The sequence below is a fragment of the Paroedura picta genome, chromosome 15 (genome assembly GCF_049243985.1).
Source record: "Paroedura picta isolate Pp20150507F chromosome 15, Ppicta_v3.0, whole genome shotgun sequence".
In the NCBI taxonomy this organism is placed as follows: Eukaryota; Metazoa; Chordata; class Lepidosauria; order Squamata; family Gekkonidae; genus Paroedura; species Paroedura picta.
In genome coordinates, this window is record NC_135383.1 from 6,767,449 (window position 1) to 6,780,688 (window position 13,240).

Below are 13,240 nucleotides of genomic sequence, written 5' to 3' on the forward strand. Positions count from 1 at the left end.
ACCAAACGGTCTGCTTCAATATAATTCATCTTTGTGTTCCTCTCTGTACAACTACCTCTAATCGTTATTTGAACAGGCAGCAGTCGTGAGAACTGGCCCCTTGATTCCGTCTTCTTTCATAGTTTAGATAATTGCTGCGTTTCATTGAACAGGGTGCATTAAGTCTCGTTGATCCCATTCAACGTGGGTCAAATGGTATTATCGCTGTAAGATTCACTGAATTCTAGAATGGCAGTGAAAAGCAAGTTGCTTGTTGCTATGCTGTGGAACTATTCTCTGTCTCTGTCTGTCTGTCTCTGTCTCTCTCTGACTTTGTCTCTGTCTCTCTCTCTCTGTCTCCCTCTTTCTCTCTCTCTGACTTTGTCTCTGTCTCTCTCTGACTTTGTCTCTGTCTCTCTCTCTGTCTCTGTCTCTCTCTCTCTCTGTCTCTCTCTCTCTCTCTCTGGGTGTCTCTCTCTCTGTCTCTGTCTCCTGGGTTTATGTGTTTGTAGTTGCCTTAAGCCTATGCACAGGGAATAGATTCTGTAGCATGTCTGTGAAACACATTTGTTCAGAGGTAATTAGAGCCTTAAAAAAATTTTTTTTGGCTCTACGGAGAGCTTGAAAGAGATGATAGATGTAGACTGGGTTTCTATTCAAGTCGTCCCCCCCCCTTTTTTTGTGTGTGTGTGCAGGAAGCGCATCGGTTATAACAAGGCCACGGAAAGGAAGGCAAAGTTAATTTCACACCAGCCGAGAGACACCAGGCCTCTCACAGTTGGCTCTTTCATTCCTGGACCGATGGCTGCGATATCGCCCCAATGCCGCTTTGTGAGCTTTTTTACAGCAACAGCAACGGTTTGTCTCTAGTACAGGCCGGCTCGACAAACACAGCTGCCCCCCACAAGCCTCAAAGTTGGGGAGAGAGTGTGGGGGGGGGAAGGAGAGCATTACGTCGTGTTGATCTGAGATTGCGTAGGTTTGCAACTCCCTAAGTTGAGAAGGTGTGCAGGGTGTGCACATTGCAACACGCTGCGTTCTGAAGTTACCCCATCCGCCTCTACGTGACCCTATACTTTGGAATGTGCACACCCAGGTTCTTTGCATGTAAGAAGAGGCTCACGACATCTCTTTTCAAGGTCAGGTACTGTTCCTTTGGAAATATATGACTCTGCTAGAACACCGACGTGCCTTATCCCAGCATCCTTTGCTCCGCCCGGCAGTGGGTCTGCGGGCTCTTTGGAGGGTTGGCCATCACCTTCCTCTGCAGAGCCTTCCTTGCCGGTTCCCCAGCCAAAGTACCAACCCGGCTTCGTTTCCGAGAGCTGACGTCCGTCTTTCCTACCCTTCGCCCCACATACTAAGGGGCAGCTACTTTTTCACTTGAACAGAGAAGCTCGGAAGGGACTTGCGGAGCGATTCTCTGAATATCGTCTTCCTGCTTCCCCGCCCAGCACCCCCGACATGTTGATGCGACAATTAGTTCTTCAAATAAATCAGAAAAGCCCCGCCCCGCCTGTTTAACTCCTGCCAAAAGCCCTCCTCGCATCGGCCTGTTAGCAAAAAGAGAGAGAAAGCAAATCGCCCTCCTCCCACGCCTCCATCCAAAGGAGGCGACGTTTCGGATGCTGCCGGTGTGCAAACCGGAAGGTTCCGACCTGTTCGGGAAGTCTCTTTGAAAACGGCGAGTCCGAATTCCGGGGACAGAACGGGGACATGAACTTGCTCTGAACCGTCCTGTCTTAAGCAGGTAATCGGAGCGTTGTTGTCAGTGTAACAAGCCAATCTGCTTCTGGGTTCAAGCGGAGTTCAGCCAAGAACAACTCATCGCGACAAAACCTGCCCTTAATTCAGAAATTTTGACAGGGGCAAAAACTGTGCATGCACTCCGTCTGCGCCCGCCGGAGGCGCAACCCCAGTCGCCACTGGCACAGAAAATGAGGGGGTCCTGTTTTTGCTGGCCCTGGAAGGAGGGAAGCAGAAGCTAGGGCCCCAATTACTCTATTTTGTCCTTACTGAGCTCCTTTAAAGGTGCAAGAGGAAAGCAGTTGGCAATGCGCGGGCGGGCTTCCCAGCGAATGTGAAAGGCAGAGGTGCGGCATTCCTTTGATTAAGAGTCTAATTTCCCATGGTCTAATTTTGTACTCCAGGTGACCTTGTGTCAAAACAGTGGTGATCCCCATCGGTTGCTGGTTCATCAGGCTGGCCTGGATCCATGGCTGTTTTGCTTCACTTTTCCAGTTCGTCGTCTTGTTTTGCTCTTTTATACTTGATCTCCGGTTGACTCAGCCATTGGCTCGTGGCGCGGAAGGAAGGGGTCATCTTGGTGCATAGGATAATTCCTACAATATTCCTTTGCGGTCGCGTCTCTTTTCTTCTGCTTCTACCCCCTCTCACACTCCCCTTCGGTATTAAGGCATTCTCTTCCCTGCGCCCACTCCACCTTTTCATTATCCCCACACCGTTTCTGTCTCTGGGAGCTGCTATGGCTGCTTCTCCAAAATCAGGAAAACAAGTGGAGCAGGGGCTCAGGAGGCAGCAGCGTCCCTTGGCAAAAGACTACCCCCCCCCCCCGGGCCTCAGTAAAATTGTCAAGCGTTGACCGGTCCCCGGTGATAAAAAGGTTGGGGACCACTGCTCTAAAACCTCTAAAACATAGACAGAGCATCTCTCAAGATGTAAAAACCTACTTGCCTACTGTTCTTCCACCTTGCGTCCCCACAGAAGCTATAAACGTAGCCGATAACCAAAGCTGCTGGACATTCTTTGGTGTGTGCCCAAAAATATTGGGAAAGAGTTCGCCGAAACGTATCCGGGAGATTTGTCCGAGAGTTCAAGGGGGACTTTGGCCGCAGACAGTAACAACCAGGGGCCCCGAAGCCCCTCTCCCTTCCGTGTTATCCGGCGTCCTCTTCCGCCTGCAGGTATTTTGCAGAAGAATGGCAGGGTTGTCGGCTCCTGACCCTCCGTCGGCCTTTTGTCACAGGGGAAGGGGGAGGGGGGTTGCCATTGTGCCGGCAGCAGAGATTCTCTCTCTCTCCGTGTGTTTGGAGGCCCGGGGCCTGCTGGGACGGGGTTTTACACTTGGGCTGTCCTTTTGCCCTCCCCTTGAACTCTCTTCATTTCAGTCGTGAGCAAACAGTCAGTGCCTGAACTAACAACCTTGCAATCCTCCAAAGCACGTCTTGCTTACAGCCCCGAACAAAAAGAGGCCTCGCGTGGGTCGGGCTCGAGCCAAGGAATGCGGCTTCAGGGTTCTACTCCATAAATTTAACCGGCACGACAAAAAGGAAGATAATCTGAACCTTCGGAGATGATCTGAAAAGGGGGGGGGGGGGAGGGCGCGCACGGGCGGGGAGGTTCTTGTCCCATTTGATTGCGGTCTGGCCGGACGCCAGGCCCCAGGCCTGACCGACAGTTGAACCAGATCGTTAAGGCGTGTAATGCCGCTCGAGTCTTGTACGGCAGCCAATGAGTACATATCCAGAGGGCAAAAGTTTAGAAGGAGTTGAAGCTGTCCTATTTAACCCTCTCACACGGCATGTAATGTATCTCGCTCGCCGCTAAGACGCAGTCGCGTTGCCGTGCAAAAATGTAAACCGGCAATTATTTTTATTTTTATTTAATCCCACCCCACCCCCCATTTCTGAGATCCTGGGCTGTAAAGTGGGACGTTCGACTTTGGGGGGAAACTGTTCGGTTGGTCACGGATGCGTTCCAGAAACATCCACGCTTACTTTAGGAAGGTTTATATAAGCCAGTCTAAGAGAAGCCCCTTCAGTCTTTGACAACCCCAGATGGGGCACGATCGTGCGGAATATGGTTGAGAAGCATAGCTCTGTACATGCTCACCCGAAGGCCCTGCCCTCCCCATCCCCTCCGGGTATTCTGCACCATCATTGGCCATTTGGGGTCATATTATCTGATAAGTGGTCAACATATTTTTAAAATGTATTAATTAATCAACTCCCACCCATTTGGGAAACCCTTCCAGGGTCGTCAGGAAACCCCAGGTTTTCGTGAAACTCTAGTTGACAAAGCCTGGTCTAAGCATCGGAGATGGTTGTCGTGAAAGAAGGAATGAGATGGGTGGGAAATGGGAAATGAGTCCTCTTCTTGGTTTTGGGAAAGTTTGGGACACAGGCCCCCATCATGTTGGAGAGTGGTAGGTGCAGGATTCTGTGGCATATGAAGTGCTAGATGGGTAGAACAGGCTCTTGCTCCTTAATTAGTAAGCTAGGTCATGGTTACCCCAGTTATCCCCAGTCAGGGTCCAGAGAAGCCTAATCAATCCAGTTAGCAGGGTCTCCTCCATTTTTTCCTCACAACAACCCTGTAAAGTTGGTTAGCCTAAGAGCGTCACTGGCCAAAGGTCACCCAGCAAGCTTCCATGGCAGGGAGGGGAGGGGAATTCCGAAAAGGAGCTCCAAATGCCCATTTGGTGGATAAAGCCATAAGAGTCCCACTCGCCAGGGCAGTCCTAGAGGAAGAAGCACAGACCCATCTCATTTCTTAATTCAGGATTCTAGTTCCGATAGCAGCAAAGTCGAGAGGGAAGTGGGGGATTTAAATGCCGGGCTGTTCTGTTGTACGTTCCGCTTGAGCTTGCGCGCTTGAATTCTGCTGATTGGATTAATTAGGTTGGCGGGCGCATTGGAACCGCTTACACTGCTGTGCTGGCAGAGGAGGCATATAGAGGTCCCTTGTTGGGGAGGGGGGACTGATTTGCATGATTGGGGAGCCAGAACGGAACAGCGTTCCACTTGCCAAGAATTTGCGTCGACTGATCTCCCAAATCCACTTCTCTGTGAGAAAAGCGGCATGCTTTGTTCTACGTGGGGCAAGTCTGAGCGAATACTCCGGTTCTACAAGAACGGGCGCCTTTGTTGGTTTTCCCGCTGCAGTTGTTTTTGTGCCCTTTCGTACGGTTTGCGCCTTGCGTCCCATCTTTATGCAAAGTCGGGCATGGGTTTTAACACTGGGTTTACCGTCAGAGTTCACGGTTCGATCCCGGGCGCCGCGTCCGGCTTCCAAATCAAACCAGCCGTTGGGAAGATTCGGTTGTCGCTTTCGTGTGTGTCGGGGTCAGGCTCGAGTCACTCCCAATGCCCGTTGGCACCCTGTTTAATGTTCTCGTCTCCCCCACCCCTTTTCCCCCAGCTGTTTCATGACTCCGCAATCTTTCCCTACCCCTACCCCTACCCCTCTCCTGCCTCTTGCCGGGAAGTTTATTTAAAGCATCGTTATTCTCTTGCTTTGCTCCGAGGCTCATGTGATGGCCAACGAAAGATTTAACTGGAATGAAACCAATAGTAAAAATCCATATAATAAAAGTCCGACAGGCAATGCGTAAGTAATCGAAGATCTACAGCATTTCATGAGTGGGAGGAGCAAAGAAGGCCTCACTTATCTCTGCAGAACTATAGCAATGTGTGTGTGTCTATTTTTGGAAGGGCCATCTCCTTTGTGTCCTTGTGCACCAACTAAGGCCATTGGGTATCCACCTGTTGGCTACCCCACCACCACTTAGGGTGTCTCCGCCCAGCAGAGCCTAGACCTACCGGGGCCTTTGAGTGGGGGTGAGATTTTGTTGGGTGGGAAAAATGCGGCAAGACTTCACAGTTTGGGATGCAACAGTACTAACATGGCTCCCTTCTTCCCACCCAGCTGTTCCTTTTCAGACCTGGGGCAGCTGGGTATGTGCAGTAGCCCCCAAGCATCAGTGCTCGCTTTTTTAAAGAGACCACAACAGAAAGACCTTTCTCGGTTGAGAGTAAGGATGGTTCTCTCTTCCCTTAACACAGCACAGCAAACTTTCCCTTCTGCAGACTTTCCCTCCTCCCCACCCCCAGTCATCCATTTTCCAAGGTTCCCAAAATGAATGAGTGGGTTGGGAGGGTGGGTTGGGCCTGTCTTGATTGCTTCCTTTGTTGAAGGTTGTGCAATAATTAAAGAAGAAGAAGAAGAAGAAGAAGAAGAGGAGACTTGTTTGTTAACAGGCCTTAAAAACTCAGCTTGCCAAGCTATCTCCTGGGGCTGATTTGATCCGAGGAATTCCACAAAAAGTCCTGAACAGCAAAGCTTTTAAATCAAAAGCAGCTCAAATAACAGCCATCCATACAGAGCATTTTGGCCTCGCGCGCCAGGGTTTCATTTACTGGCATTCCGCAGGTCTGGTTGACTGGGATGGAGAGGGTGACGGCGCTTTCTTCGAAGCCGACTTAGCAAAACGGTTTGCCAGGTGGGCGGGGAAATAGCAGGGCTCACGGGGAGAATTCTCAGCAGAACAGGGATGAACGGGGCCAAGGCTACGAGGTTCTGCCTTCTTTGGCCGAAGGGTCGAAAGTGGGAACTGCCTGGCATTTGGGGCAAGAGTGTAGCTGTCTCCTGATCGCCGGGCCAGGGAGTCCCAGTGAGGGGCGCTTCTCCTTTTCGATGAAGATGCAAGACGATTCGGCGCTAACGCGTCGAGCAGTAAGAAGACCATTTTGTGCCTCGTTCTGAAATGACGGAAATTCTCCCCGAATATCGTGAGTCGTCTCAGCAGCCGGCAACTGATGCGAGTCAACCCAGGGAAGCACTTGGGGTCGAGTGTTGCTTGGCACAACGCTTTCCCCTCGCGTCCAACTTGGTCTGAACAGTGGCGCTCTGTCCTTCTCGGCTCCCAACCCCACCGTTCCCCATCTCTTTTTCGTCATTATTCCCTCCATTCACCAGCGCTCTTCCCCGCTGCGACGGGGGGACCCAAGGGCAGTTCTCCCTTGTGCGGCTTTTATGTTCCCATTAAGAGCAAACGTGTCGAGCGCGCTATGCCGAGGAGGGGAGCCACCCGGATTCATGTCCGCTCCGCAGATTTGGATTTCCTTCAGAGGTGGCGCGTTATTTACCGGGGCGATAGCAGGACAAATTGCGGATAAAAAAAGGAGAGGGAGAAAGGGAAAACCCCGGTGGTGTCAAATGCCGTTGTCCGTCCAGGCTAGAGGAACCAATTTGCCGGAAGCTGAGAGCCTGCCCCAATTAAGGCCGCTCTCCTTCGTGCCAGCAGGACGCAATTTAGAATTGTGGCTGGCCACCCCTCGAATCTTCACCGTGGGGTGCCTCGATTTGCCTGGCTGAGCACCGTCAAATGAGCGAGCAAACGAATAAGCGAGCGAGCGAACAAGGAACGCCAAAGTACAAACGCGGTATTCGCTGGTGCTCTAGATAGGGTGGAATGGAAGTCAAATAAATAAATAAATAAATTTGGAAATCATTGTGGAATAGAGAGTTGCCCACAGTACCTTGGCCCCAGTCTCATTCTCTCTCACTCTCTCTCTGTTAAGAAGAAGAGTTGGTTTTGAATCTCAAAGCGGCTTACCGTCTCCTTCCCTTCCTCTCCCCACAACGGACACCCTGTGAGGTAGTTGAGGCTAAGAGAGCTTCTGACAGGACTACGTGGTCAGAACAGCACTCTCAGGGCTGTGACTAGCCCCCAACCGGCTGCATGTGGAGGAGCGGGGAGTCAAACCCAGCTCTCCAAATTAGAAGCCTGCTACTCTTAACCACGACACCACGCCCGTTTAAGGGGCGTCAGGTCACTTCCAACTTTCGGTTGCGGAGACTCTATGCGTTAATGATGTGCCATCTGCTGCAATATGTCGGGAGATTTTCTTTTGCAAATATGTGTCCCTTGATGCGATGGAGCTATACCCACAGTCGAGTTCAGCCAGGGCCCCTTTCCTTTGGAACTGGAGGCGCCTGGAGCACCGTCCTTCCACCGATCGAGGCAAAAGGACCGCCGACGAGGCGGAGCCCGTCGGTGAAAAGAGGGCCTGCGGTTCTTCACCACCAGAACCCAAGTTGGAGGGGGGGGGAGTGCAGCAGTTCAAGGGAGGAAACTAGCCCCTGGAGAAAACATCTGCAAAAAGCCAGTCACTCTTGTGTGCTGCTGCCAAAAGGTTTAAGCAGAAAACTCGGCGCAACGCAAGGCTCTTTGGATCAAATGGGCGGCCGCCGCCCTTCAGTCTGCGAGGGGAAAGCAGAAGCAGGCGGCGGCCCAGAATCAATGGCCGAGAGCGCGGTTTGGCCGTCGGGTTTCCAGCCTCCACTTGGAGCCCGGAGATTTCCTGGAAGGACGACTGATCCCCCAGGCTCCAAAGATCCATCCCTCTCCTTCTACAAACCCTGCCCTCCCCAGCCTCCAGCACCCCCCCCCCCGCCCGATCTCCAGGAACTTCCCTACCTGGAGTTGGCAGCCCAATAGCTTTGTATTTGGAGAGACACCTTCCTGCAGTCCCCAGATGCTGGGAGGGAAATGGCGGAAGACAGGGCAGAGAATGAAAGCGGGGTTGGCTTCTCTCCAAAATAAAACGTAGGACAGCATCCAGAGAACCCCACAAGCGTGAGTGTCCGGTGGGTCAGCTTTGTCGGCCATGTTTTAATCCCGCCTTTTCCTCCAAGTTGCTCACACATGGTTTGTTTGGAGGGAGACTGAGCCCCCCTGCGTATGTGGACCGAGACCTCTTTTCCTCCCTCGTAAGCTGTCTTATACAGAGTTCAAACCCTTGGTCAAGCCAAGTCAGCATTGTCTACACCTGGGGAGGTGGAGGGGCAAACTATGGCTCTCCAGATGTCCATGAACTACAATTCCCATCAGCCCCTGCCAGCCTCATGCCGGCAAGGGCTGATGGGAATTGTAGCCCATGGACATCTGAAGAGCCACTGTTTGGCCACACGGGGTCTACACAATCACGTCTTGCACTGGGGGTTCATTATGACATTCGTGGTGGTGAGTCAACCCGGGGGTCGGGGCGGGAGGGTAATTGAGGGCATCAGGAGGCTGGGCTTTTCTACACCCATAAGCAGCAGGTTAGCACACCGCGAATGAACGCAGCAGGCGGCCCTTTCTGCAGCATTTCGAGGTGATGCCATGGTCTGAGGAAAGGGGTGTTGCACAATGCCCCCCTTTCCCTCTGGCCTGCGTCGGAGGGCACGGCCTCGTCTTCCTCGGAACCGGGCCAGAAGCCGAGACCTTTGTTCAATTCACCACGCGCTGCCCTGTTGGCTCCCTGTTTCTAACCCGACACGTGTGTGTTCTTGGCAGGACGCAGGCAGAGCGAGTGAGAAAGCCGCGGTGCTGCAAGGGGCCGCAGGGGCTCTTGCCCCGCTACTCCGAGAGCCAGGCAGAAGGGCAGGAGCAACTCTTCAAGCTGACGGACAACATCCTGGATGAGTTGTAAGTACCCACCTGGGAAGATGTGTGAGGTAGATCATATAGGTGGCAAAAGACAAGGCAGGAAAAGAGCCCTCGTTTGGCTCATTACTCCTTCCCAAAAGCCAGACTGGCCAGGGATTCTGGGGTTGTTATTTTTTGGGGGGACAGGGGTCACTGCAGATGGGCAGAGAGTTGTAGTTTCCTGCATTGTGCAGGGGATTGGATTAGATGACCCTGGAGGTCGCTTCCAACTCGTATGCTTCTCCTCCCTTTTGTCCTTACAAAACGATCCTGTAAGGTAGGTTAGCCGAGAGGGTGTGGCAGGCCAAACTCATCCACTAAGATTCAGAGCATCATGAGGATTTCGACCTGGCTCCTGCAGAACCTCTTCTAGCCCCCCACCACCACTAGCACCCCTTCAGCCCTCCCCTAGTTTGCTTGGTGGATCTGGAGCTTTCCCAGGCCTGGGAAACATGCTACAGACTTGAGGCCTCTTGACTTTTATCCTGCTATTGTGATTTTTTTTTTTTAGGAATGACTGCAAGGGCTTAACGATTTGCATGTTTCCACCAGAGTTAAATCTATAAAAGCAGGCTTTTAATACCTCGCTCTACTGTTCTGGTTAAACGTTTCCACATTTTTTTCCAGCAAGATCCACTGTTTCACTTCTGGAAAATGTTGTTGTGTAATTAAATGACTTCCCGATGGTTGAGGGATTTTTTCTTTTTTGGGGGGGGGGGAGGTCAGGGGGGTGGCACAAGCCCATACATTCCTTGGAGACCTTTTTTGCCTCTGCTTTGTTCTGCGGGGGCCATATTTTGGATTTGCTTGGGTACCTTTTCGTTTTGGGGTGTCTGTGCGTGTGTGTGTGTTTTTTCCTTTCCCTCTTTCTGGCAATTTTTAAAACATGGCAATGAATGCGCGGAAAGGGTGGGGTTGGAGCGAGACACAGCAAAAACTCTCTTCAGGGTTCACCAGAAGGTTTTGGCAAGCTTGTCCCGGAGGGGAAGAGGCATGTCAACAAGGGGAAAAACGAACAATGACGGGTGACTCAGAAGAAAACACGGAGCTCTCGCTTGGGATTTTCCGGCCAGCTAATTTGCAAACGCGGCTCTTGTGTTTAGTGGGCTCCCTGTCCGTAGATTGTACGCCTGGCCTATAACTGAACTGACCGAGATTTCTTTTTTTACAGGAAAATTGAGACACATCCACTTGGCTCTTTGTAGCAGGACACTGGGCCTCTTTTCCCTGCTCTTAAACACGGCCCTATGCCCCAAATTCCTGGTTTGCAGTCCCAAAGCCTCCAGTGTAGACAGACAGATTAGTCAGCCATTGTGGAATCCGCCCCGAATTTCGAGGCACGTTAAGGCACCATGCCGAGCCTTCCCTCTGTCTGTCAGAACAGTGTGGTACAATGTCCAGGTGGGTCCTGGAGATCTCCTGGTATTAGAAGTGATCTCCGGATTAAAGAGATCGGTTCCCCTGCAGAAAATGGCTGTTTTTGGTGGGTGGGCTGCCTGGCATTGTCCTCCATTGACATCCAACCTGTAGGCTTCAGAGCAGTTCTCGGCCACTGCAAATGCAAGCTCCGCCTTTCTTTGCCTTTTCTGTGACTGGTGTGTGTGTGTGTGTGTGTTTGTGTGTGGCTCAACGCTTGCATTTCTTCCCAGCAACCCACCTTTGGATTTTTTCTAGTACCGAAAGCCGGAGGAGCTTAGAATGAGCACCTAGAGCCCAACATAAAGGGCCGACTTTGCATCCCGATTTCTCTCACGTATTCGTGTGTTTCTTGCAGCTTCATCGCCGTGGAGAACATAGACAGCTACTGTGTGATCATTTCCTCCAAAGCCGTTTATTTCCTCAAGAGTGGGGACTACGTGGACCGCGAGGCCATCTTCCTGGAGGTCAAGTACGGTGACCTCTACCACTGCCTTATCTCGAAGGACCATGGGAAGGTTTACGTCCAGCTGACCAAGAGAGCGGTCAACTCGAGCAGTGGCGTCTCCATGCCTGGTCCGTCCCATCAGAAGCCCATGGTGAGGAGACAGGCTGCGCTGTTGCCTTCGGTCAAATATCTAGAGCAGGGGTAGTCAACCTGTGGTCCTCCAGATGTCCATGGACTACAATTCCCATGAGCCTCATGGGAATTGTAGTCTATGGACATCTGGAGGACCACAGGTTGACTACCCCTGATCTAGAGAATAACTAAGAGTATATGATCTGAATCTGCTCAGGGTCCCAGGGCCCAAAGAAGTAAAACTAGTCTCAACCAGAGTCAGGGCCCTTTTGGTCCTGGCCCTAGCCTAATGGAATACTCTGCCTAGTGACATCAGGGCCCTCTGGGAGCCTAAACAATTCTGGAGGGCCTGTAAGACGAAGCCATTCCGCCCGGCCTATGATGTGAGGCCTGAAAACCAAAGCTGAGAACCACTCTGAATGAAATCTGCCCCACATTGACCAAGCCACTTCCCCTAGAAGGCCTAAATTTAGTAAGAACGCAAGGAGGACAGGCCCTGCTGGAGAAGACCATTGGTCCATCTGATCCAGCATCCTGTTTCCTACAGCAGCCAGTAACATGCCCTTGAGCGCCACCCAGACAGGGCATAGGGGCCGAAGCTTTCTGGATATTGCCTCTTAAGACTAGGACTTTGAAGGTTCCCATTAAGTCACCATTGTTGGCTCCGTCCTCCAAGAGCCTGTTAAACCACCTATAAAGCCCACTACGTCCACTGGCATCGAATTCCAAAATCTAATTGAAGAAGACGGTGTATTGTCGCAGCCTATTGTGTGTCCCCTAGAAAAAGACCATCCGAGACAATTTGCCATTGTCTTCCTCCACGTCGCAACCCCAGACTTCCTTGGGGGGTCTTCCAAGTTAGTTAACCACGGTCGCCTCTGCTTAGCTCTCATGTGCTTGGCCAAAGCAGGACAGTTCAGGGCTGCTTGAGTTCATCTCTGTGGCCTCTCTGCAGTCCCACATGGGAATCTGTGCCTTCGCAGAGCTTGTCCCGGAGAAGGAACTTGTAAGCTGTATTTTGTTTTAAGTAACCTGCAACTGGGTGATTTACTCTATTCCTAGCAGGTCAACGGTCACTTGAGAGCTGCTCTTTATTTCCCGGCAGGTGCACGTGAAGTCCGAGGCCCTCGCGGTGAAGCTGTCTCAAGAAATCAACTATGCAAAGAGCCTTTTCTACGAACAGCAGCTTATGTTAAGATCCAGCGAGCATAATGAACAACTAGAATTGGACTCATGACCCCCCCCTCCATGGAATCCCTGAGGTGTGTGTGTGGGGGGGGTCCCCCTCTGCTCAATAAAATCAGCAAGAGCTGCCAGTTGTTAAAAAGTGTGTTTCACGAGGCTGATGAGCCCACAAGTGCAAAAAAGAAGATTCTCTTGACACAGGGCAGTCAAGGTTGAGTGTGAAGACCTGTTTGAAATCCATTTAGCTATAGGAAAAAGCCCTGTATTTTCTTACTGTTTGAGTGTGTATAAATATACATATATATATAAATATATGTACAACTGTGTTTAGTGTAAATAAGGAAATTGCAGCAGGTTGCCAGGGTGTATAAAGGACTGCGTCATGTAAAGAAATTAAAGAAAGGGTTTTATCGAGTCTTTTATTGCACTGATTTTGCGAGTCTTTGAAGCAGCAAGTTTTTTTTCCGGAGAAATGAGACCGGACCGTATACGGAGGATGGCTGGAAGACCTCTGTTTGGTTACAAGCGTTTGTGGGCCATCTGCAAAGGTCATCACGGGCAGGGCTTGCTGCCTCTTGTGCCCAGCTAGAGCCCGGGTCCCTCCTTGTCTTCCTGTTTACTCAGTGAGCTTCCTGTCTCGTCTTTCTTGTCTTCCTGTTTACCCGATGGATTTACTGCCCTTCGCCCAAACAAGTCGGAAGCACACAGACAGGGCCACCCTCCAAACGTTGCGACGGACAACGGTCTTCGCTCAGCAAAAGCGTCCCGCGATCGCCGAAACCAGCATGTACCAGGAAGTAAGAATCTCATGCAGTGTGGAAAAACTTTTTCTCCCCCTCCCTCACTAAGTACTTTTATGAGGGGGG

General features: G+C 51.5%; 1 protein-coding gene across 4 annotated transcripts in view; it reads left to right on the plus strand.

Moving 5' to 3' along the window:
- Positions 1-12,789, plus strand: part of VPS13D (vacuolar protein sorting 13 homolog D) — an 86,640-nt gene extending 73,851 nt beyond the window's left edge. For all 4 annotated transcript variants that reach the window (XM_077312266.1, XM_077312265.1, XM_077312268.1 and 1 more), the window contains 3 exons: positions 9,062-9,193; positions 10,968-11,208; positions 12,295-12,789. In XM_077312266.1, coding sequence (XP_077168381.1) covers positions 9,062-9,193; positions 10,968-11,208; positions 12,295-12,426 — 505 coding nt within the window. In that variant the 3' untranslated portion in view covers positions 12,427-12,789. The remainder of the gene's footprint in view (positions 1-9,061; positions 9,194-10,967; positions 11,209-12,294) is intronic.
- The last annotated feature ends 451 nt before the right edge of the window (positions 12,790-13,240 follow it).